Genomic DNA, 27,058 nt, shown 5'->3' with positions numbered 1-27,058 from the left:
AGTCAAAAACTGAGTACAAAGAAATACAAAGAATACCAACCACACGTCTCAGCTCAGTTGTGTCATCAAGGCCACAGAATGAATGCTAGTGAAAAAAACAAAAAAAGGAACAAAAACTATAACATAAGATCAAAAGAAAATGAGGAAAAAAGAAAAGAAAGAAGATGTAAGATATGCAATATGAAATCCATTCACATTACAGCAGTTAGTCTTACATCATTAATTGAGTTCATCTGAAAGAAAGACACAGTATACCAATCTTACTCTAAAAGCAGTAAAAAAATCAGTATTTGAGGGCAGTTTTACAATGGCAAAATCTGTGGATTTTTTAACTTCATATATATTTGGCTTGATTTTGTGATTCACTTAAAGAAGTACTTTTAATTACACACACTAAATCTTTCCTGAATCAAGGCTTACCAATCCAAGGACACAACCTAAATGCAACTGACACAGCAGAGAATCAGCTTTGAGAAGAGCACAGCGTGTTTAAACAGCATTTGTTCCTAATATATCAACCCACAGATTAAAACTGAGATTTTATATTATTCTTCTGTACAGGACAGTTTGCTGAAGAATTTATAGGGAAGAAATACTGTAATACTTATGTTTTGATTTTACACAAAACTTAAAAACTGAATCCACTCCTAAAGGAAAATGAAAAGTCATACTCAGACACAGTAAGTGGTGCATCCCTTAGCTACCACCAGCTATAAATGCTGCTGTTCCTTCAAAAGCATAAGGATCTTCTGCCCACAAGAAATTATTGTGCTCAGCATCAGTAGCATGCAAGTGTCAGTCTGCACATTAACACATTAAACCTTGAGAAGAACAATGAGATAAAATGATACCATCCATTGCTTCCCTGAAAACACAATCTTCCTTTGGGCCATCAGAATGGGATTTAATCCCAGGGAAAAAATAATTCAAATGTAATAGGTATAGAAGGAAGCCCTAAGCCCATCCAGAAGCTGAAGGTCAATAGAAAGAGATGAAGCTTTTTTGAGGTCTCTTGCTAATGTAACATTAAAGCAAAGAGGATGTTAATCATTTTAACTCATTACCAGCTTTCTGCTAAGTTTGTGATTAAGCTCTTTCTTTTCCAATGCTTTTCCACATCCATCCGGCTGATGAACCAGCAGAGATAATGCTATTTTCCATTTCCAAAATTATCAGTCTGGCTAATCCTATACCTGCTCTGTAAACTCTAATGGCAATGCCTTAAAGGCCTGCATTTTGGCAAGAGCAACATCTAGAGATGTTTTATTTTTTAGAACAGGTGGATAAACAGTAATATTTGAAATAATTAATATGTACAAGTATTGTCTATCCCTCAACGTTTCTCTGCTTTGAGGAGTTAAGTGCAGCACCTTAGACATCACTGGCTGCTAGGCAGGAACAGCTTCAGGCACAGACATGGTCTGGGGCAGAAGAGGGCAAAGGCAGCACAAGAGCCCTTTTAAGGGTGAAAAGAGCCCTTTTAAGGGTGAATAGTGCCCGTGTTTCTCTGTCAGTGCCAACATGGAGCACTGCCCTCCCAACACATGCAGACAGAGCAGCTCCAGCCATGTCATTGTGGGGGTGATGTAAAGCATTAATTAGCAACAGCAGCAGACAGCCCGGCTCCTGCAGGCTCTTCTGCTCTTCCACAAACCCAGACAGGTATCACAGTCTCAAAAGTGCAGGATAAGTACAGCAGAGCGGAGACAACTACTGTGGGAGCAGAAGGGGCTGAGGAAGATGCTGAGGGAATTGGAATAGTTGCTGGAAGTGCAACTGGGAGGACTGCCACATCCTGGAAGCAGATGAAGGGATGCTGGATCAGAGAAGGGTGAGGAAGAAACTTTTCCACATCCAGTGAGCTGCTCCCTGAATCCTCCCTCTTTTATGCCAACCCCACTGAGCCCTTTCAACTCCCTCCAGAGTCCTGCAAAAGCTTTCCTTTTGCCCTTTTACCCATTCTCATCCCAAGAGAAAAATACAATGAGAACTGCACTAGGGTCTCCATTCTGCCCAGCAGTAGGTTTATATAGGATCACATGCCCATAAATGCTGAAGAAATTGAACCTGGGACATGACTCTTGTTGGCATCTAGGCAGTGGTTCAGCAAAGGTAACATTACTAAAACACTCTGCTGGGGCTGGAGAAAAACCCATTGTCAGTCCATGCTCTCTGCAGAGCAGCCTAAACTCCACAGACCTGGGAAAACCTGAGCCCACACTCCACAAACCTTGCACCATCCCTTGCTTGGGAGCCACAGTGACACAAATTCATTTGCTGTCTGAAGCCTTGGTCAGAGCTTCTTTCAAAAAAAAATCAGATCCATTATATCAACCTTTTTCTATATTAAAACAAGAAATACTCCTTAATTGTAGCGTTTCACAGGCGCTTCCCTAATTTTGTTCCATTTTTCAGTATTTGAAAGTTTTGCAAGGCAATGCTGCCAAATATGGCTGAGCTAACCAATTTTTTCAGAGAAAAAAAGAATCTTTGTTCTTTTTTGTTCTAAACCACAGCAAATCCTCCTTCTACTAGTCTAGAGTCTCCCCAGGCTCCTTGATTCCTTCCTGTAATTGACAGAAATCCTGGATAGGAAATAATTTTGAGCAGATTAGGGACAGAGCTGCATTTCATGCTGCAATGACTCAAACTCAAATTTTTATCTCATTTTAAAATAGATTTTGTGATATTAGATTAAGTACTATTAACATCAGTGCAGCAGAAAAAAACAATTTTCTGTGGAAAAAAAAATTGTTGGTACTGCCCAGATATAAATTTACCTTTTCCTCAATTTCTTTGAGTTGCCTCTTTTGAAGTTCTATTTTATCTTCTAGATCTCGAATTCTCTGGAACAGAAAAAGCAAAATAGACATTATTATACCTAATTTGAAAAGGATGTGAATAAAAAAGATGAGAAATAGGTTAAAAATAAAGAGAACAAATGCCCATTATTACTGTAACACTTCCTTTACAGCTATATTAGGCATTTCCATGGCAGAATTTTCCACATTTCCATGAAACCATGGCAATTCAAACAAGCTGCATGTTCAGAATGTCATGTTTATACCAGGAAGTCTACTCACCACCACTCATAATTCATAATTTTAACATATACACACAGACAATTCCATTTTGCATCAAAATTCTTTTTTTTTTTTTGTCCAACTGCCAGTTTTTCTGCTTACCTAGACAGTCAGCTTACCTAGACTATCACCTTTTAACCTTTAATTTTCTTTTCCTATGAAACATAACCATGCTTCTAGCATAGTCAGGCTATACCACAGGAAAGAGAATGCACAGATTTTCAGTTTACCACAAAGACACCATCCAGAGACTCAGCTCTGTCCTATTACCAGTCACCTCCCACCAGAGCCAGATGGAATGTTTCCTTCACTGTAGCTCCCCATATTTTTAAGGATTTTTCTTGTTCAGTTTCACAAAGATTCTTCAAAAACATGACTGCTGCTGGGTCCACTACCTTATTCTTTTCTGTATCACATATCTCCTTATTTCCTTTCTGTAAGTCACACTTCTTTTTTATTATTTTTATTTTTATTTTTATTTTGATGTTGAGGGTCTTATACAATTTAGATGCTTTTTATTACACTTTTATATTGTACTTGTTACAGATAAAGTAGGTTATAAGTAATTTTTTCTATAGGCAGAAACCTGAAATCTTCTACTAATAGTCACTGGTGATCAAGAAACAACTTCATACAATGAGTTTTTTTTGGGATTACCCAATCTCAGCCTGGCCTACACCTGCTAGGGGTGTTAACAGTTCCTGACCTTGGAAAGACAAATTATCACCTCCTCTAACATGGATGGCATAGGTGAGTGCAATTAATGCAGCTGCTGCTGCCTCACTCCCAAATTATTTCATGCCTCTCAAACCGATGCAAACAACAGTACCTGTTTCAAAACAACAGCCAGTCATCACTCACAAACCTGTGTGTATCAGCTGCTGCTGGTAGTTGTTACCTGCATTCAGCCCTAAGACCTCAACCAGGGTAAATGCTCCACACTCATAGCCCAGGACAGCTGCAGCAAGGCAGCAGTGAGCCACTGACCAAACTGCTTTGGAGAAACATGGAGTTTGGCCTGAAAACCACAAATCTAACCTGGAACTATTCCAAAAATGAGGTACACACGACCCTGCAGTTCACTTTTCCTCAGGCATGCTCCTCCACACAAATGTTGAAGACAAGCCATGAGAAAAAAGCTTTGTTATCATTGCTCCTGTTTCAAAATTGAAGATTTAACTTAAAGCCTGTTTTGAATATTATACATGTAGTGTAAGTCAATCAAAACCTACACTATATCATACTGCAGTGCTCAAAGATTTCCCCAGATAATGCTCAAACCAGCATGAGCCAGATTACCCTCAGGTGATATAAGTGAATGCACCTTTGCTGACAATCACAAATGCCCCAAGCACAGCTGTATTAATTCCACTTTTCCTCTATTCCATTTAAATTGATTTACAGCTCATCTACACCCTGTTCAAGGCAAGCCTATCTCCCAAGTGATCATCTTCATGTACTGCATGTAGCAGGAATGTTACAATACTGTGAAAAACCATGGGATGAGAACAGGCAGTTGGAATCAGCCCCAACATCTCTAATCCATCAGGTTAGACTCCTGTTTCTCTCCAGCTCATTACAGTTATGCTGATTCCTGCTTCTAACCACATCCCAGACCTGACTGACAGAATTCAATTCTCTGGGGGTTGTGCTCTGATGCTATCAGATAAAATTTGACCACAGTGAGATAAGTGGAGAGAAACAATTTTTTAAAATATCATTTCCCTCTTCAAGATTTATCATGTGAAGATATTTTTCAATAACTCCTGAGACTCTGCCTTTAGGAAAAAAAAAAAAAGAATATAAAGAAAAAAAAAAAATATAAAATAATTTAAAGCCACCCAACATCTGGTGGCTTTCTCACCTCAGGGTTTAGAGCAAGTGTTCCTCCCTAAAAGAACAAGTTAATTAGGATAAGATGGCATTTTTAGGATTTGGGAATTCTGTTAATCAAGTAAAAATCGAGATGTTATTACTCCCTCATGAATTTTTCATCTTTTCAAGATTATAGCTATCCAGCTTTTTTCTCCAACTATTCAGAGCAGTTCTAAAAAAAGGGCTGAGGCTTCCATTTTCCAATTCCTTCCCATAATAACTGTTAAATTTTGGGAGATGGAAGATAGATAATAGTTTTAAGGTGCAAAAACATATACTTTCTTAAAAATCACTTAAAATACAAAGACAACCTACCAGCTGAAAGGGAATACACAAAGGACTGAATCTCTGAGAACTGAAAAATCTACAAAAACCCCTCAAAACAACTATATTGGTAACAGTAAGGCAGATTGTGCTGGTTTTGGCTGGGGTAGATTTAACTTTCTTCACAGTGGCTGGTATGTTGGTGTGTTTTGGATTTGTGCTGAACACAAGGTTGATAACACAGATATGTTTTTGCTGTTGCTGAGCAGAGCTTACACAGAGCCAAGGTCTTTCTGCTTTCCACCCTCCACTCTGGCAGGGGAGTTGGAGGTCAGTGGGAGGCTGGGAGGAGACACAGCCAGGACAGGTGACCCAAAGTGACAAATGGGATATTCCAGACCATGTGACATCATGCTCAGTGTATAAAGTGGGAGGAAGGAGGCGGAAAGGGGAATATTTGGAATGGTGGTGTTTGTTGGCTCCAGTCCCTGTTACATGTGATGGTCCTTGCTCCTCTGGAGATGGCTGAACCCCTGCCTGCCCATGGGAAGTGGTGAATTGATGTCTTATTTTGTTTGGCTTCTCTGTGCAGCTTTTGCTTTCCCTATCAAACTGTCTTTAGCTCAACCCATGAGTTTTCTAGTTTACACCTCCAATTCCTTCCTGATCCTACTGGGGAGGGAGGGAGAGAGGGAGTGGCTGTGTGGGGCTTGGCTGCCAGAGGGGGTGAAAGCACAGGAGCTCTCTTTGGTGCCCAGTGCTCTGTTTGGTGGCCAGTGTGGGGCTGAATAGTTTGAAATAACAGCAGGTTTAATTGGGATGCACTAGATTGAATTTACAGCTCTCAGTGCTGTTCAACCTAGGATCAGCGGGCTCCTGTTCCTGCCCTGGGGCTTGATTACCTGATTGTGTGTTAGAATCTACTGCTCATTAGTGGCCACTTTGTGCTTTTCCTGCCTGCTGCAGTGCTGTACTGCTTATCACCTCACTGAATTGTGCCTGGGAAGGTTCTGATAACAGCCATGGTGCAGGGCCTGGGCTGGCAGGTGCCCAGGGCACTGCTGCTGCCCTGCACAGGGTGGGCACAGCTGCAGGGCAGGCACTGATGGGTATAAATGTGTGCTCAGAGCCGCGCCACACTTGGTGCTGAAGGCAGCTGAATGTTTAAACAGCTTGTATTCCTCTCATATGAGTGCAAATCATAGTGACAGAATACTTTTGCTGCCAATAAGTAAAATTTTGTAACTAAGTTCTTTGCTGCAGAAATGAAAGAGTCCAAATCTAGACAGGTCAAAATTTGTTTTAAAACACAACCTTGGGCTGGAATTGTTCATCAGGTACCAAAGCTTGGAGTTGTTTGCTCCTAGCTGTTTCCTTGCTTCCCCTGGAGGATTATCCAGGAGGATGAAGTGGGTGTAGCTATTCCCATTAATATCCTCTGATTGCTCAGGGACAGACCTGGCAGATAACCAGCATAGTTCGGCTATTAATATATCCTGAAAAATATGATTTAATAATTTATTTCTATTTAACTGTAGAGAAAGCCTTAGTATTTAACACATAAAAAGAATAATTTTCTCTTGTTGTACCTATCTGCATTTACTGCATTATCTTGATCACAAAGATGGCAATTTCCAAAAACAACTTTAAAAAATACATGTATGATAAATGACCATAGCTGTAACAAAAAGGTATCTCCTAGAAGTAGCAAGACATGTTCATCAGTCAAATGCTATATTTAATTACTGAGAAGGAAATTACACAAAAGTTAGAGCTACCAATTAAGACCAAGTCAGGACTGTTTGAGATTCAGTATAAGCCTTTACATCTTTACCTACTGTTCGTTTAATTTGCAAGAATTACCAATCAACAAGCTGTGGACTCTCAGATTCCAACACTTGATTAAATGCTTTTAGTATATTCTGATTTATGTTTGCAGAAGTGTGACTAGGACAACAAATCATGCAGAACTATTTCATTGTTATCACGAAATTCTACATATTTTTATGCTTCAGTGTATAAATTGACGATCATTAAGTTGAGCTTTTCCTGCCATGTGGTATAGAGTGGTAACAATTGTGCTATAAAAGATGAATCCAGTTCTACCCATGACATGGCTTGCAGGAACTTTGCAAATCCAATATATTTTCAACAGTACAAAAAAAGTGTGAGGAAGCAACAAAATTGACTCTATTTTGCTCTCAGAACCTTGATAAGTCTCAGCTAAAAAGAAAGGCACAGGCTGTTCTTCATTTCATTTTTTTAAAAGAGAGGGTAGGAATTATTGGTAGGCAGCCTGAGTCCAGCAGAGTGTTTGTGTTTCCTTTGGAGCCCCTAGCTTGGTCACAGTCAGAGAAAGGATTAGGGACAATGCAGGGCAGTGCTCTGCTGGGTTCCAGCAATTCCTGTCTTCCTGCAGCTAATAGCTGCCCCTCAGTCACAGGAGTGCACCTTTTTTGGGACTGACAGGATTCATGAGAACAACCCTGTGTAGTCAAATCATACAATGGAGTTACTGTAGGCAAACAAAGAGCCAAAGTCAGGCAAAAACAGGGCAATGGGAGTGCAACCATGCCAGAGAGGAGAGTAAACAAAAGGGATGGACTCCTAACACTGTCCACCTTGCCCGCATTCAAAACCAAAATGACAAAATAATGAATACATGTTTCTCATTGATTTTATTACAATAGTAAATAAAATCTCCTCACAAAATAATATAGATGGTGCCTTTGCAAATATTCCCTGCATGCAGCTTCCCTGAGTTTTGAAAGAGGGCTGGACCAGCCCCTATTTCAGCATGGCAGGCACCTGCTCGATAAATAAATCATTCCTGCACTAGCAGCGAGTTTGCTGCCTCTCCTGAGTGAGTGCTCCTAGGCAGGCACGGCACAGCCAGGGCTGAGCACTCCCTGGGCAGAGCGATCAGCAGATGGCTCTGCTGGCCAGGCTATGCTCAGCAGAGCTGCAGCTCTGCCAGGAGGGGGGCTCAGCTCACACATCCACCCCACTGCCAGACAGCCACAGAAAAAACTATGCTCAAGATTCCTTACTTATTATTTAGTTGCAATTTGAACAGACTTTTAAGTTGCATTATAAAACTTTTCTTCATAGTCATTACACATGCAGCACATGTACCAAAGTGGGAGGCACAGATTAACAGCCTAAAAATGCTAACAATTAGGTAAAGGAGAGCACACCCAGAAGGGTCAGGCAGCTGAAGAACACATTTCCTCTGGAAGTCTGCAATGCCAAGACAGGCAAAGACTGCTCCTAATGGAGGCACTACATATGACAATGTTACTAACAGTCACAAAAGGGACATTTACCATCAGTCAACCACATTACATAAATTGTATGTTCACTGACTGCAGGCTTCTCCAGTTTAGTTCCTGGAGAGATCCCAAACACAAAGGGCTGTCCAACTGCCCCAAAAGCAAGAAATTTGACAATTTTTTCAGCAGTAGAATTAATGTGCAGAAGATTATAGTCATAAATGCTCATTAACCCTCCATTTCCTTTCACCTCATGATGGAAACTTCATTTTTCTGGGAAACAGGATGCACTTCTTGAAATCCAATGACTCACTTAAGCAATTCTTTTTGGTAAACTTGGATGACAAGTACCTTCCAGTACTGTCAGGGAAATTAAGATAGGTCAGCTCTTGAGTAGCAGAGAACTGAGCCACCAAGATGGGACCTCCCAGCAGGTCTGACCTTCCTACAGAGTGGGAGTGTCTAAGTCTGACAGAAGCATTGCTTTATAGGCAGTATGTACCTGATCTGGCCTTGGTAGACCAATTCAGGTATCCCTGCACCTACAGCTCAATTTTCCTGATAGCTGGAAAATTTCCAGCATCCTTGCTGCACTCTTGTACAAGGGAGTCATGACAATAATCAATCTGCATCCAAACTGAGCACAAGGCTAGATAACCCTGGATGCAGATTGATTCTTGTCATGACTCCCTTGTACAAGGATGCAACAAAAAGGATAAAACAGTATTTAGAACTGAATTGAAGACAAAGAGTCCAATGAAATCATATTAGTACGCTTCCAGTAAAGAGCCAGCCAGCTACTGATTTCTAAAGGCAAATTTCTGTCATTTGTAGCATGCTTTGGTTCCTGCAGCTACACTGCAACCCCAAGATTGCAAGCCACACCTCTGGGAAGTCTGAGGAATCAAAGTTTAGGCAAAATGCAAGCAGCATGATGGTGGATGTGTGCCTGGAAATATTACTCTTCTTTCACTAATAGAGACATTTCAGTAACAGGCTTAGAAGACTCAGCTTGTGCTTTAGCCAAAACGACAGTATTGCTCCATTTAAAAAGAAGAAGGTTAATGGCATTCCCACACAGAACAAATGAAGTATGAGTGCTCAGCATGTGTTTTAATAGCAATCCATCTACATTAAGTACCATTCCCATTAATACTGCTCCCCTTGTAAAGGAGCACTGAAATGAACGGAAATCCTTAGTCTGAGTTCAGTGAGCCCTAGATTGCAGCCTCAGAGCTATCATTCTTATACTGGAGGCAACATTTCAGCCCAGTAATGATTCCTCATAAATTTAGACATGGGAGGAACTTCAGCAATACAAAGAAAGAAAATTGATCTGAGATGGTCACAAGTGCCCCACTGCACTTAAATGCCAGGTCCAGATTTCCTCCCCTAAGCAGCCAAAATGTGTGCACTTCCTCATGTGATTAAACTTGTCTTTCAAGCTACCTCAAGTTCTGATGAGAAATGGGCTGTGTCACTCCATGGTGCCTTTCACAGATTCCTTTTTTTTTTTTTTAATTGATGTGCCAGCTGCCTTTTTAGTTACACAGATGGACAGAATTTTTGCATTTTCTCTACATTGGGCAGTGTTGCAGGCTACATGAAGTGGACTTCTTCATCCAAGCCTTCTGTCCAGTTTACCCACAGGGCTAGTCAGACATTCACAGTCCTGAACCACACCTTGGGTGGCTTCAAATCCTCAAGAAGCTTTGGGAAATGGGGAAAAATCTATCGGAAAAAAAACTTTTGTGACAAATTTTGTCTTTCAGACAATGATCACCACATCATCCTTCATTTAGGTGTCAAACTGTAGAACTGATGTTCATGTTCCCTAAACAGGTAAGTAAAGAGCCCACCCATATGAATGTACTGTTTTTACAGACAGCAACACCAAGAAGATCAATTAATCTAGACTCAAAATATGCTCCTTGCCATGCTACTGCACTTGTGAAAATACAGAATGTACTAATCAGGGGGGTTAGAAATCACCTTAACAGTTCCTGTGACACACTCTTATTGGATTTACATTCACCAGCAAATCCAAGAAAACAATTTGATAATTTTAGCACAAAGCAGACAAAGAAGGATTTGCTAAGCTGCTTAGAGCCTGGCCCTGAAATGTTGGAAAGGTTCAGGTTAATGTCCTTTCACAGGACAGGCTACATCTGACATGAAACGTTTTGAAACTCTGAAGCCATCTTATGATCAAGAAGGTATCTCATTCTACAGCAAAATTTAGCATGGGAAATATTTTATCAGTCTGACAGAGGGAAGAATCAATATTGTTTCATTACAACTTTATTTTAAGAAGATTCTGCTCACTGTTAAGACACAGGTATGTAAGATCTTCAGCAGTGTGAATGGCATAACTATGTTACATGTACAAATTTAAACAAAGATGAATATAAACTGACTTGCCTTTAGCTATTATTCAAATCACTAAAGTGATGGATATACACATTCTTTTCTTGGGCTTTTTTTGAAATCCAATGCATTTTAACAGCTGTTTAAAAGCATGTAGTGTTTTAACAATACAATTTGCATAGGCAATTGTAACATGCATTACTCAAGCTGTTGGATCTGCTGCTGGAAGGGGTGTGTAATTCAGAAATCCAAATGTTCCCTTTAATCCCATGTTCCTAGAATGTGATTTTGCATAATGGTCATAAGGAAACAGAAATGCCACTGCAACAGCATTAGCTTAAGCATTATTGGTTTTATTGACATCTTATTTTACTTCATGAATGAAAACTTAGTGTAAATTTCAGCCAGTTGCATATGATAATAATAGATCATTTTGGATGGACTGTACCTCTCTGATTCTCAATCATTATTTTGTTGTTTGCATAGCAGGTAAAAATTTCATTCTTTTCTCTGTTCCGCAGTCTAATTATAATCCAATTAATAGTTACTGATGTAGGAAAATTGTTCTTTTCAATCTTTATTATGCATCTGTAGTTTCTTTATTTGCCTTTCTTTGGAGAATGAACCTTTTAGCAGCTGCACTGATGCATTTCTCAGCATATGTATTCAGTCACATTTGTAGATGTAAGGCAGTGAATTTTATAAATGCATTCAGCCCCAAATAACTATCTGTTATAATCTGATACAAATTACTATATGTATGTAGTATTTATTACAAAACCTGATTCATCTTTTTTAACACTGAGAATCTTTGAATTTATGCAACAACATATTTTGGTATCTAACAGAAGAATATCAACAGTCCTATTGCTTTTTCATTAGGGAAAAACAATAATTTAAGTCATATTAGATTTATATTTACACAGAATGGCTATGCTAAGTCTATGTGAGCTCAGAAGACAAAACCCATTCTACATGTTAAAACTGACTCTGTGACAGCCCAGACACATTACGAGGCAGGAAAAAAAAACAAACAGAAGCATAATGTAATATTTATCATTACATTTAGATTCTTTTACATTCAGATATTTAAATAACAAATTCCTATGTAGGTAATTATAACGGTGTTTGTATGCATTGGGCATATGAAAATACACTCATCCTTAGCTTCTGTAACAAACTTCACAAACTTTCCCTTTTAGCCTTGCCTTTCCTCAGCACCCACTGGCTTTTCCTAAGAATCAGGGTATTCAGGATATCAGATGAGAAGATTTCAGCATTCAAATTTCAGATAAGAGTTTTCTTGATACTAATATTATTGCAAGGCATACAGTTGTTCTTACTTGGAGTAGAACCTCAGTCAAACATTGTTTAGGACAAATAGAGCAGACCTTTCAGATGTATTTTTTTAGGTATTACAGCAGTCCTGCTATCACCACTTATTCATACAAGTAGCATCACTAAAGCAATAAGCAAAGCAGACACAGTTGAAGACTATATAAAGAAAACATACACAGGGAAATACTGTAAGATGAACATGTAGAAATTACTAAAATTAACCCTCATCTGCCATGCATGTCTGCTGTGGGAAATTACATAAGTTTATTGTGATATTGTCATTATAGCAGCAATAATGTGCTGAGAGACTACATGCTCACTCCTGCATGACAAATCAATACCACAGGTCAACCATGATTAGCCTAGTCATGATGTGCTTGATGAATATTGATGACAGTTATACAGCTGTGGTATATCAGATGCTTTCAACAGCGATTCATGAAGATAAAAATTGCATTATCAACAGTAATCTATTACATTTTTAACAACAAACTGCAGACCATTAATACTGTGGAAAAAAAAAAAATCAGTGGTTACCCTAGGTGTACCTCTTCATATTGTATGCAAACAGCTAGCACCTTAACATTTCAGATTCAAAATAAAATCATTAAACCAATAAATCTAGGTAGATTTGGAAGAAAAATAATCTGAGCCTCCCCCTTTATTATTATAGCAAGGTTCATAGTAATAATTCGCCTAATTTCTAAATAGTGTGACACAGCTGTGAGTTTTTGACCAAGCCAGACTCTCTGGGACAAGGCAACATGGCAGAGGAGAGGTTGTCTTTAACTTGTCCTCTCTTTCACAAAGCATTGTGCCAGAGAGGACAGATTTAATACAACACCTCCTCATGCCTATCAATGCCTATATTTTTATATATCAATGAGGTACACTGAGCACAGCATCCTCTCTCCCTCCCCAAAAGTTTTCCCATCAAACATTAAACCTTAATAATATTCCTTGGGTGAGAAATAAACACCAACCACACCCCTTCCCACACAAATATCTATTATAAATGGCCAAGCCTATATGTTCACATAGATGTGGTGACATCCAACCCTATGGATTTGTAAACAAATTGCTCTCCCAGTATGGAAAAGTTGTCCATATAGAAGAGAGCAGGAAGAACTCACAGAGCAATGGCATTTGCCATAGCTTTGTTTGGCCTTTAAGCCAGAAGAGCTGTGCCCTCAGAAAAAAACTGCTGGTCAGAAGAAGAAGGAACTTAGTGAAGAAAATTAGTTGTTGTATCTCAATTTCAAGTGATATTTTGACATTTCAGGATGAAAAAGGACATTGGTGCCTCTCTCTGACTTTTCCTTGGTGTCCCTAAGAAGCAGGCACCACACCAGCAGTGAAATCCTTCTCTGCAGAGTGGCCCTTGGAGGTCAGTACCTGCTCTGTCCTAAGGCTTTGCCTCCTTCCAGTAAAACATGCAAATAAAGTGCTCATTTCTGCTCCTCTTACTTTTGAATAATCCAATCTGGTCACGAGAGTAAATGCCCTAGTTTAATGAAAACATAGTTAAAATTTTTACAGCTATGTTCTAACTATTTAAAGCTGGAATTGGATGAGTTCAGCAGTTCATAGATATTTTATATTCAGGTCTAGAAGTAATGTAATGATTTCTTTTACTCTGTAAAACTGAGCTTCACCCAAGAATATTCTAACTCAAGTTAAAAGACAACACACTCAGCTTAGTACAGTACTACAGTACAATTTAGGGGGAAAAAATCACACTTTTTGATGACACAATAAACTAAACTATCTTTTATCTTTCTTTTTTTCCCCTAACAATTTTATACAAAGATAAGACTGCTCTAGGAAATTATTGGACTACATTAATAAAATCTGTCTTTCATATACCTTCTGACTGGCAGCAGCCATTTTTGGAATTGTGTGTCAATCTGCTGTTCTTCAAGGATTTTCTATCTTCTCTTTGGATTTAAAATAACTTCAGATGAAATCAGAATAAATTACTTTTCTATTATAAATTTTCTTCATGTTTGGATACTGCCAACAGGGCAATTTGAATAAATCTATCCTAATTTTAAACCTGCTTCTGCTGACTTTCCCCAGTTTCATACTCCAGAAGCAGCTACAGTAAAACCAACAAGAATATATTTTGGTTTTTAATTTTTTTGATTTATATAAAGCATAATTTGACATTTAAATAGTTACTAGTTTTAGAAGACAAGACGATTACAATATATTTTGAAGGTGAACTAAGCATAATGTTGTGTGGATTTTCTGTACTGGGATTTTTTGGGCTGCTGCTTTTTTTTGGGGGGGGGTTCTGTTTTATGGGGTTTTTTTACTTTGCTTAACTGGGAAGTTGATATCACTTCTTCAGAAACATGTTGCTCTGTTTAAAATATCTTTTCTCTGAGATGGATTTTAAAGCTACACAACACATTTTTCTCTCCCTCTAGAAATGATTCAAAGTATATGCATAAAAAAATTACTCTTCTTAACAGAGCTTGCTAGTAATGACCTTCAGATTTTCAAAAAAAGCAGTAAAGTCATTCTACTGCACTGACTATAGCACAAATGTTACTTTTAAATAAAGTCCTGCTAAAAATAAACCAGACATTGATTTCCAAAAGGTTGTAAGAGCAGTGTAACACAATGAGACTTTTCTGATGGTAACATAGCACATGCCCTATTGCTGGAAGCAAATAGCACAAGCTGCTCATGACAGATTTTTAATTAACAAGTTTTACCTCCTCCAAATAGAGAGTATGGTGTAAATCAGAGCACCCTCTCTGACTTAGAGGGAGTACTGCCAACATATTTCAGCTGAGGATCCATCCCCCAGACCTGCATGTTGCACTCTGGGTTTAATAAAAGTGTTGTGTGCCTTAGCAAGCAGATCTAATCACACAGCATGTCTAATTTGGCTCCACAGAGGCCTGCTTTCCTTAATGCACAATGGGTATACATGAATGGTTCCATTTATACACTAATGAACAGTAATCATGTGGGGCTGTACACACCCAAGAAGAACAGACCTACCAATGTAATACAGAGCCCAACTTTCTAAGATATATTTATTTCACTGTAACAAAGTCAATACCCAGTGGCCAATAACTCAAGCTTTACATCTGGACAAAGAAAAACAAATAAAGCAACTCACACCTGGGCAGCCATTTACCCATTTCCTTATGCCCATCCCTGTCCCTCTCAGACAGTCATTCCCCAGGAAGGACATTTACCAGCTCTATAACACCAGCACCTCACACGCTGAATCCTCAGAGTCCCTGCATGAAGCAATTAACCTCTAAGGAAACCTTGCATTCCAACCTATAGCTTTCACCATGTGCTCTCCCATTTCTGCACCATGCATGTCTGGTCAAGGAGCATTTATAGGCAGAAGGAGGGAACTCTTTCTTCATCACCAGACCTCCTTGAACCCCCACTCTATGACACAGAAACTCTGACTCAGAGAAGACTGTTACCAGGCTGCCAGATAAGCAGAGTTGTTCTTTTGAAGCCCTTGTATCCGGCAGACCAGAAGGTAATGAAGGCAAAGTAACAGGCCTTCTGAAGTGATTGTAATTCAAAAATTTCATAGAATTTGGAGTCTTTAATACATTATTTCTGTTTCAGGGAAAGTTTGAGGGTGTTTGCAACAAAGAGACTCTGTATTAAGCCATGCAGGTCCATCATGTTGTCCTATCATTCTCTGTAACCTCCACTCCAGCAGAGGAAAAAGTGTTGCACGTACTGTGTAGGCACTGCAGACTGTAAAATCTGGCCAGGTCTAGACAACTGTTTTGCCAGAACAAAGTGCAGTGGGTGCTTCCTGATGTCACAGCATCAGCAAAACTCCCCCTGGATGTAAATACATGAGGAAAGGAGGGTACTTATCAGAGATGTATTTCACTTAGTGCAGTTTCATCCATTCATTCGGATTCTCTCAGCACAAGTGGGGTTTCATTTGTGTAACACTCAGCTTCTGGCACTTGCTAGTGAGATGAAAGTAATCCCGTGAGAATTAGCCATCCAATATCCCAGGCAAATTAACTAGCATCTTTGCCTTTGTTTTTCCTGTTTAATAGGGAATGTGTAGGGGGGAGGGCATGTGTGTGTGAGTTAAAAATAGATTACTAAAATGCTTAGATGCTTATTAAGCAGTGGAATTCAGTTTAACATGTCCTGCAGGGCTGTAACATTAGCATGTCTAATGAGATGGGCACAACATGAAACTCTAATGACATCCTATAAAAGGGGTCTGGAGACAGGTACATAAACATCCATGGCTAATGAAGCTATGTTTATGCTGGCATTTTTGTTTTCTTATGCACTCACCATATTTAACCTTATGTTGTGAAGCAATCTGTGAATGCATGAGTTGGACTAACAGAAGATATGCTCCAGATGTGCATATAAAATGCTCTAATTGACAGTAAGCAGGGCATGGAACAAATTGGAAAAAAAATCTAAATTAAACCCCAGATATACATAAAATATGTATTTTGAGTCCTCTGGGACAACTGTTTCACTTTACAAATCTACTCTTATTTTTTCCTTTCTATTTGCCACTATTACATGAGCTCAACTTAAAGGCTCTGCCCAGGTCCCCAAAAACTACACTCTAACAAGGGACACAAAATATGTCAAACCACATTCATGGTGAAAACAAAAGACCAAACTATATCTAGTCCGATATTAAAATCTGAAATTGTCAATTATTTAGGTGTAGAGGCATTACTCAACAGACAATATCATTCATACCCATTAAATATCACCAACAACAATATTTACCCTACTGAAAAGAAGTAGGGTATGTTATTGTTTTGAATAAAACATCAACAGTCTGGCTAGGAAATTGGACTGCCTAAGAGACTAACCATTCTCACTAATTTTCAGCTACATTAATAACATTAAACTAATATCTTCTGGCTCCATCTTTATTTACCCAATTTAATATATCTACTCTCTCTTTCTGACGCTTTTGGTGGCAGCTGGTGCCTACCCTCTCCAGCTTTCTGTACACCATTTCTGATGACTAAAACTAGGTGACAACCCATTAAACAAGTTCATCTCCTGCTCTCAATGTTACACATTCCAAACCAACACAACAGAGTCAAGGAGCAGAGAAAGGAAACTTTTTGAAACTCAGAGGTCAGGTCTAGCACTGCCGCCATAAGCACTTCCCACCACTACAGGATGACAGGAGATGATCACAACAGTGCTGGGTCACATTACACCAGTTTCATCTATACTCATCTATAAGCCAACTGGAACAGAGAGAGGCTTGGACTAAACTGAAAGCAGTTCTTGCCCCAGCTCCTGAATCAGCACCTGAAATAGCAACATTGTTCTGGACACATCTGCACAGCACATTTTGGCATTTGCAATATGTGATTTCAGACTTGCACAGAAAGTAGCCAAGCAGTCCACAAGATCTAGGACATCTGCCTACAACGTCCACAGTCTACTATAAAGGAGAGCCAAAATCCTTGGAAACAATTATTTCTGCTGTAGTAATTAATTAACACCCTGAGACATGCAGCTCTCTTCTTTCTCTGAATATTTGCACAAAAACACTAGCAATGCTACCAACACTAAATAATTACCGCACTTCAAGGCCAGGACCTTGCCAAATTCAAGTTGTCAATAGTTGTGCTTCAGGAAGAAGTTTGGACAGACAAGGCTTCCTGAATGAATTTAAAGGAGTGAAAGCTTGTAAGTAGCCTCTTAAAAGACTTCCTGAGATTTCCTTTTTTATTTTATTTAAAAGAGTTCATAAATAGCTAAAATAAGTTAAAAGGGGAATCTCAGGACCTTTCTGTGTCGCTGCAACCCCGAGATTGTTAAAAGTCTCTTTTCCCAGCCCAGTGCTTGAAGAATGAGTTGGAGTTCTTCAGTTCTTGGTCTCAAGGTTGTTTATTGTGTCTTATCTATAAAAATTTTCTCCTGCCCTGCCGAGGTCCGTCCAGCAGGACAGTTCCAGGCACTCTGCCTGCCCCCCCTTCATACTAAAAACTACGTATACAATGTTTACAATTACTTTCCAATACCTATCACCTATGTTAGACAGTGAGCTTCTAGTCTAAACCAATCTGTACGTGCCACCTCAGCAAAAGATGGAGGCCAAGAAGAAGAAGGAGAAAGGCTGCACACACCCAGTTTCCTCCATCTTGCTCCCTGAACCTCCATACCAAAAACCCTAAAATCTACTTTTCCACCCCGTGATAACTTCACTAATATTCTACCTAAACTGTTGTGGCTTGCTGATCTTCATATAAGGTTGGTAATTTGCTCCACAGGTCATATTCAAAACCACAGGTGTTTTGGGCTCTGTGCCAGGGCTTCTGAGCCCCCTGGCAGGGATCTTGGCCGTCCTGGACAGCCAGAGGGATGTTCTGGGTTCCCACAGGGGAAAAAATAAAAAACTCGGATTCCTGTAACTGTTTCTGCCTTTACTCCTTTCATATTGTTACATTAACAACCTTCCATTCTGACTTTTTCTACTTTAAGCCTCAAACCTGCAACAAGCTCCCATTGGAGTCCTGTGGAAGACTGTGTGGTTGCTCACGCACGAAAGGTTGTGCAACAGCACCTTGCGGTGAGACAGTGCCTTGTTCTGAGTGTGCACCATGCCCAGCACACCCAGGTGCTGACACCACACGCTCCTTGGCACGGGAGCTGCACAGAGACCAGACTGAACACAACTCCACGAGGTGAGGGTGAAGCGATGCTGTCGTACGGGCAGTGGCGGCAACCACAGAGGTAACACCAACACCAAGGGGGAGGAGAGAGAACCACCGGGATTACCTGCTGGGCCTGCTGCAGCAGCTCCATCCTCTCGTGCAGGATCTGGCTGTCAAACTCCCGGCTCTGCCTCAGGATCTGCCGCCGCACCTTCTCCACCGCCGCGCGCAGATCCTCCCGCTGCGCCTCCGTCAGCGACTCGCTGGCCCGCCGGCCGGGATCCTGCTGCAGGGCGTTATACAGCGTGGCCTCCAGCTCCTGGATTTTCTAGTGCAACCCAAAGCACACACAGACAGGCTGGCGTTTGAATCCAGCAGGCAAACGACCCACCAAGAGTTAGAGAAGGAGGCTAGCAAGGCAGGAGGGCAGGATGGACACAGACAGACAGACAGAAAGCAGCAAGCGTGAGCGGTGAGGAGCATTCCACACAGAGTGCACGCAGCCTCCTGGCACGGATGGACACCCGGGAGATGGGTCCTGCTCTAGCAAATCATTGATTCTTCCATTTAAGAAAGATTCAGAAGATAGGTCTGCATTCAGTACCTGATAAAACTCCAAATCTTGCTGCTCAACATTACAAATTTAATTCAGACTAACAGATTTCCTTCAACTGCAGCTGAATTATTAAGCCATCCTATAAAATAAAAAGACCCCAGGAAAAACTGTGAACAGAAATCTCGCTCTCCCTCTCTGTGGCCCTAGTGACCTGATAGCCACGGCTCACAGTCTGTGTCACTGGCTTAGCTCCAAGCTGCCATAAGCAATGAAGGAAGGAACACTTGTATACACTAATCCCTCATCCATCTCTTGCTGTCTGCCAGATTCCTAACATGATTCTCATGCACTGACCAAAACTGCAGTACTTTGCAACGCCCACAACACAGGAGAACTTCAGATTCACATGGATAATTGTACTCCCAAGAGGAAAGGCAGGAATCATGGCAGTGTTTCCTCGATTACTGGGGCTAGCATGATCCTATCAAAAGCCAGCATCCAGACTAACAATATTTGGATCAAGAGCATCTGACCACATCCCTTTGGCCCTCAGAACACCTTTGTGAGGTAGGTAATTCCATCCATATTAGTGATGCATAAACAGCTGCACAGAGAGGTTAAATGGCTTGCCCAAGGTCACAGTGCTAGAAATAGTGCCTGCTTGCTTTATCTCTGTTATCTGCTCTGAGCACTAGACCTTGCTTCTTCTCTGAAAACATTTTCCACTCAAGAAATATTTACAATGTATAAATAGTGCTTCAGGCCATTATATTTTTGATTCTTTGATTTCCCAAAGTCTCACTATTTGCAAAGTTGTGCGTGTAGTTTTACCAATTCCTGGATAATTCCTGATTGTTGTTTAGCCTGAGAAAAGGCAAGGTTGCAGCTTCCCTTTTGAAAATGAGGAAGGATAAGGTTGGATAGGATCGCACAGGAAAGAATCGCAGAGGAAGAACAGGCATTCCTGGTTTAGGATAGGTTAGCAGCAGTAATACTTACAAATGCTTCAGGAAAAGAAATAATGGAAAAGTTCTAAAGTAATTTCTGGTGTATTTTAGCAGCCATGGTTTTTTTTTCATACATAAACCAGCTTCCAGATGTACTAACAAGATGTTTGCATATCATAGAATAAAAAATGCAATGCAAAAATGTTACACTTGTAAGTACTATAATCCATTCCTAAACTTTTGTTTAAGAAATACTTGATTTCTAGTCTGGCAGGAAAAAATAGATAATAAAGTAAAAAACAGTCCTATTTATAATTAAAAAAAAAAAAAACAAAACAAAAAAAACCCAAAAAAAAACAAACCCTGCATTTTATCATATCTGTTCAAACAAAAAAATTTAATGACTGTTCTTTTCCTACCATGTATGCCTGGTCCAGAGCTTGCTTCCTGTAGTCGAGTTCTTCCTCTAAATAACCCTTCTGTTTACTGAACAGGTCCTGAGCAATAATAAAAACAAGGGAGTGTTTGTTCTTTATCCTAATTCATGAAGAATCATAAATGCCATCATTTTTATGCAAGCTTTCCACTTGGAAGCAAAAGAAAACCCATAGCAAATGACCACGTTCATCCTAAGGATATTTGGAATATCAAATTTACAATATTAGCACTTCAAATCTGTGTATCATATTAACAAGCTGTACCTAGAAAGCATTGACCTCTACACCAGTGCACAAACCTGTCTGGACCTGACAGACGTGCAGCAAAAGGTGAGTGGGGATGTACATGCATGTGGTCCAATAGCTTACACAGGGCCAAGGGAGGGAAAAGAGAAACACAGGAGAGGGCACTTTATGAAAATATCCCCTGGAAATATTACCCTTAAGGAAATCATGGGGCAAGCCCTAATTGCTATTGTCTGATGTGCTCTTCTAGGGAGGAAACCTGAGCATGCAGGGTTATCCACAGGTGGATTCTGCAGCACCATCCTGTGATGTGTTACTGAAGCTGAAGTAACAACTCAGTCCTCAGCTTGTACAGGCAGGAGGCCAAACTGAAACAGGTGAAGTGATGCCCAGAGAGGTTGAGTGAGTAGCTGAAGAGCTGAAGAAGTTTTCAAGATACTTAAGATTTACAGGGATTGTTTACTTTTGTTCTTAAAAATCAAACTCCTCAACTTTCACAGCTTATATATTTATATATATTATATATAAACCCCATAGACTGGGGTTTCAGGGGAACTCAGTATCCAAAAAATGCTTCAAGCAAGTTGTGGACATTGAAATGGTTGCCTGATTAGACAAGCCTTTAGAGTGTTTTGATTCATAGAATCATAGAATGGTTTGGGTTGGAAGGGATCTCAAAGATCATCTTGATCCAACCCCCTGCCATGGGCAGGGACACCTTCCCCTAGACCAGGTTTGATGATAGCAAGTAAAATATCAAAGAGTTACTTAATTTTATTAGCTTTTCTTTCAAAGCAGGTTTTCACACTCAAAAGAATTAGTAATAGAACAAAAAGCAGAAAAGCCCTTTGACTGAATTTCATATTTTCTATCATTCTTTTTTCTAATCAACAAACATTTGCATTTCCTCCACATATAGAATTAATGCCAAATTAAATACATAGGGGTCTTAAGATGAGTAATTGCAGCTTTTATTAACAGTATTAAAAAATTCAAATATTGTTGCTCTGGTTAGTTTTATTGGATATGGGATTGCCTCAAAGTCACTTACTTGGCCAAATTTTGCTATCAGACATAAATGTGGACTTCTGACAACTTTTCTGTCAGTTTCTAGTGGTAACAGTAGCAACATACAGGACCAGTATTAGAGGATTCAGAGGAACAAGGTGCCATTTGTTCTCTGTATAAAAAGTATAATGTTTACTATTAATTTATTTTGTAAACTTGGAATTCTTTTTATTAACTATTAATTAATATTCAAGGCAAACCCAAAGTAATAGTCAGGGCTTGGTCTTGGGGCTGGAATTTGATTGGGAACAGAGGGGCATCTATTGCCATGATAGCCATTTTATAATTTTCTGCTCCAGCATATTCTAAAGATGCTCCTGGTCCTGAGAGGAAAGGGCCTCCAACAACTCCTGTAGCACATATTTTTCAGCCATTATTGGGCATCTCCAGAACTCTGAGTTCAGAACTCTGGAGAATGTGATATGGTATTAGACACCACATTTATGCAACTGAATGCCACCATGGTTACCCAGGTGGCTCCTTTTTTGACATGGAAGAATAACAGCAACTGCAAGGCTGTTGTACAGGATGAAACACCACCAAGCACTGTCCTGGGAGTGCACAGCAAAGGACAGGCCTGCTCCTGACTTTCTTACAAGTGTCTGACACCACAGAGGTAGATTCACTTGTCTGAGACTATAAAATGGGTCAGAGCTACCACCAGAGCCCAGAATAGCAATGCAGCTGCCCTGGTCATGTTACTGCTCAAAAGGGAAAGCAAAGGCTGCCCACAGAAAACCAGAGGGAAGGAAGCAAGAATAGGGCCTCAAACCCTTAACATGGGTTTCAAGGACAACTACACAAGTGCTCAGTCTTTCTAAAAGTATCATGCTAGAATATAATTTTTCAACTCATTGAGTCAATCACATTCTCAGATTGCTGTACTAAACAAATAGATGCAAGGGCTATCCATGGTAAGACTTGAAAACATCACAGATAATAAGGGAGAAGGTAATATATCGAGTTACAAACTCCCTATTTTTTCCATTTTTCTTTACAAAAGAATCTTGTATTTGTGGCCACTTTCCCATCCCCGAGCCTTTGTATTTTTCCATAACAAGACTTAAAAATAAACAAATACTAAATGTGGTAAGTTTCTTATCTGTGTTAAAGTACAATCAGTATGACAGGTTAAACTCAACAGAGAACACGGTCTGAGCACTTCTATTTTTGTTTGTGGTTCAAACACACAATTCTTCAGTGGTCCTGGGCAAATCACTTAACCTCCCTGTCTCATTGTCCCATTCTTTAGGATGAATGCAGTGCTGCTTATTTATCTACCTGTAAAAGGTGTGGTGAGGATTAATCAGTGTTTGGATTGCCATTTGAAGATGTGAAGCACAGCATGCATGGTAAACCAATAAAACCAAACACTCCTTCTAAAACTGTTCAACATATGGAAAAATAAGGTCAGTTTGTTCTTTAAGACAGAACTGCTTTTTGAGAAAACATTCTGTCTTTAGGCATGAAGGCCATGGGGCAAGAAAGGTCACCTGGAGTAAGAGGTCTTGACAGCTTGTCCAGAAGCTGAGTACAAGAGAGCAAAGAAATACCCTTGCCAATTCTACTAGCATGACCCCAACATTAAAAACATGATACTGCTGCCTGACAAATTAATATACAAAGAAAGCACAAAGACAATTTCACACTGGTTAATGTGCTCTCCAGTTATGCCTTTGTGCCCTAATTCATATATATTTTTGCTATTTTTGTTCTATATAGATTTGAAAATTCTCTCTCAACCCAAAGAATACAAGGAATAGATTGTTCTAGAAACCACTTGCCTATTTTACCATGAAGCCATCTCTGTCAAGCAGAGAAAGGCAGCAAACCCGCCTGGGATGAAATATATGCACAATACCTTACATGAACTTTAGCTAAATGAATTTTTAGCTATTGTTTCTTACCTTCTCATTCTCCAGGTCTAACATCTTCTGTGTCAGTGCAGCTTCTGTCCCCTCTATCTGCTTCAACCACTACAGCAGTGTGAAGAGAAAAAAAAAAAAAAGAAATGAACAGAGATTTTGAAAAAGGTTCTACCAAACATTTTTCAAGTTTGTTGCCAGCACTTCCAGGCATATACTCTTCCCATACTATCTGATCACTCTGGAGACACACATGAATAAACAGGTTGTGGAACACGGGCAGAATGAAGGACTGCAGAGACACACTAAAGACTCACAAGTGGAGGTTGCTTTCCTACAGAAAATAAAATAGGGTTTTCCCCTGTAAAGTTCAAGAAACAAAATAGATTTGGGGCAAGAATGCAAAATCAACCTGGTTGTTTCTTACTCAAATGCTTGTTGGCCTGATTTGTGAAACCATCATCTCACTTCAGGCCTCCAGTCCTTCATTTTTCCAGACGGCAATTAAAAAAAGACAAGGTGGAAAACTCAACACTTAATTCTGCACAGTTTGCTGCACTCTTTGTGGGAAAAGGATGACTTGCAAAACATTGGTAATGTAGAGGGAAAAATAAAACAGACAGACATTTGGAAACTCTTGTCGTTGCTACTATGAATCCCTTGCCATTATGGGAACATTCAAAACAATCAGAACGAAAAACAGCCATTGCATTCCAAAGGTAAAAATTACACATCATAATAGCTAAATGCATGAACACAAGGTTCTTGCTTAATTAATAACTGTCACCAGGATTATGTTAATATTTCCATTTAAGTTTATTGGAATGGATGGAAATGGTCAGTTCTGAATTATTTAATTTAATTCCCCTACTGGTCTTCAATAAGGACCCATGATTAGCTTACAGAGAGCAGATTTGCCACTGATAATTCTTGCTTTCCTCAACTGCCTTGTTTACTAACACTGGACTACTCATATCTTCTTTAAGTCTTTTGGTAACCTTTGCACATCAACTCTTTTAATTTAGTGCTTTGCTGAATTCATTAGGCCTCAGTCTCAAAGGAATTAATGACATACTAGCTTTTTTTCCCCAAGATTTGCACAGAAAATTTCAAACATAAGTTTACAAGTTATGAAATGTGAATTCATTACTTCATCCTTTTGAACTTTCCACTATTTAAGAGATTGATGGAAGAATGAAAATTTGTTTTATCTGCTTAGCAGGTTAGCTTTCTACAGAAAAAAAAAATTAACAGGAACACCATATTCCCCAGAGATTCTATTTTCACCATATTTGTTTTCTTCATTTCAAAGGTGACAAGCTGAAGATGTTCCTAAGGAAAGCCTCACCATGGATATTCAAGCATTCTCAACCTTTGAAATCAATGGAAATAGGAAATCCTGAGCATCTCTCACAGCTACCCTCAATCAAGTGAAGGGCTATTTGCAAAAATTAGAGGTCTAATTTTTTTTTAAGGTATGCAAATGATATGCAAAACGAAATGTTGATTCTGAACGTTCTATGCCTGTTACCCTTTCATAAACCATGGGGCACAGGAGACACAAACAGTATTTTTGGGAGTCTATGTCTTAGCCTTTTATAGTGGGGTTCTTCTCCTTTCATTTTTTGGATATAAAGTGCTAAATTTCCTTTTCTTTTAATGCCACAGCACAGTGAAAAAACATAGGGATTTTAGCCCTTTCCCCATTTTTATTTTGCTTATAGCAATTACTCTTTTAAATTAATGATTATTAAATTACCTAATGTAGATTATTTACTTTAAGGTATTTAGTTAAGTAGATTATCAAAATTATATCAATTAAGGCAATTATTAAAATTGCTCAAATTTTAATTTAAAATATCTGATTCTGAATTTCAACAATACATCAGGAAAGATTTAATGGAACCATATTAAAGGGATGCACAGAGCTTCTTCAGAGAAATATGCAGTCTTTCTTAGTTCTAAATGCCACCCTTTTCATATACAGGTTATATTCCCTGGAAGTAAAGAACTAGCCATACAGAAATGAGAGACCTGACTGTCTTGTGCAAACTACTTTTTGTCTATGTCCATTAATTTGCAGAGGAGAGGACCAATGACTACTCTGAGCTCTTTCCATCACCCACAGGAATGAGCCCAGAAGGGACCATGGGCACCTCACAGAGGGCACTTTACACCTGCTCCCAGAGCAATGAGGACACAGCACTGCTGGGAATGGAGTCTCTTCTGTTAAGTGGATTTTTAGTACTTTATGCTAAAGGAATATCTCCAAAACATGTTTTTTATTTTTAAACTGGGTTTCTTTCCCAAGTTTGGCTTTACCTCAAGACAATCCCAACCTTCATGTAAGGATGAACACATGCTCCAATGCAGATGACCTGAACAGAAAAGCCATGCTTCCCTGGCAATGTTATGAGGTATCTTACAAGACATGGCCACTTTTTAGCAGAGAAAAATATTTACTGAATTCTACCTTTTCACAGAGGGAAAGCACAGTCCCAGCTTGGATTATTGCAACCTGCTCTTCATTTCTCAAATTCTAAAATACAAAAAGATACACTTTAAATTGAATTAAAAATTCATTCTTTAACATGAGCAGTAAGTTTTAACCATACTTCAAAAAGTAAATCAATTATAACATTTAGAATTATAGACATGCCCAAAAATGATCCCATGACTGAAAGTATTGAAAATTAAACCAAGGGTGCTTAGTTCCACTCTATTTCAGCATACCAGCCCCACAACACTTTTTCAACAGATCATTCAATGAAACAGATCATTCAATTAAAATTAAGTGCTTTCAGTCAGGGATTTTGCAATTTTTTGCCTGTTTTTGCCAGTTCACTGGACTAAGCCTTGCAGCAAGTGAATCTCACCTTCATGCACTTCAGACTTCCAATTAAAGAAAACAATGCAAAGAGTAAGTGCCATAGAATCCTCCACAGGACTTGCAACATAACATGCCAATCTAGAACTTAAAACTAGTATTAAAAAGACCTCAATCTGTTAAATCTAGCTATAAACTGGACTCAGCTCCCTGGATGTTTCTGCCCCAAATGTGTGACTAAGATTTCATACTGT

The 27,058-nt window shown here is 39.4% G+C and overlaps 1 protein-coding gene across 1 annotated transcript in view; it reads right to left on the bottom strand.

Moving 5' to 3' along the window:
- The window catches only part of JAKMIP1 (janus kinase and microtubule interacting protein 1), a 142,330-nt gene that overhangs the window by 2,616 nt on the left and 112,656 nt on the right, over positions 1-27,058 (bottom strand). Inside the window, exons 18-23 of the mRNA XM_058802913.1 lie at positions 26,451-26,516; positions 24,020-24,088; positions 20,781-20,858; positions 18,983-19,186; positions 2,781-2,846; positions 41-85 (exon numbers count right to left, since the gene is read on the bottom strand). Of these exons, the coding sequence (XP_058658896.1) occupies positions 41-85; positions 2,781-2,846; positions 18,983-19,186; positions 20,781-20,858; positions 24,020-24,088; positions 26,451-26,516 (528 nt within the window). The remainder of the gene's footprint in view (positions 1-40; positions 86-2,780; positions 2,847-18,982; positions 19,187-20,780; positions 20,859-24,019; positions 24,089-26,450; positions 26,517-27,058) is intronic.

The sequence above is a fragment of the Ammospiza caudacuta genome, chromosome 4, assembly GCF_027887145.1.
Source record: "Ammospiza caudacuta isolate bAmmCau1 chromosome 4, bAmmCau1.pri, whole genome shotgun sequence".
Classification (NCBI taxonomy): Eukaryota; Metazoa; Chordata; class Aves; order Passeriformes; family Passerellidae; genus Ammospiza; species Ammospiza caudacuta.
The sequence above is the reverse complement of the archived record's forward strand: the minus strand, read 5'-3'. Positions and strand labels throughout refer to the sequence as shown.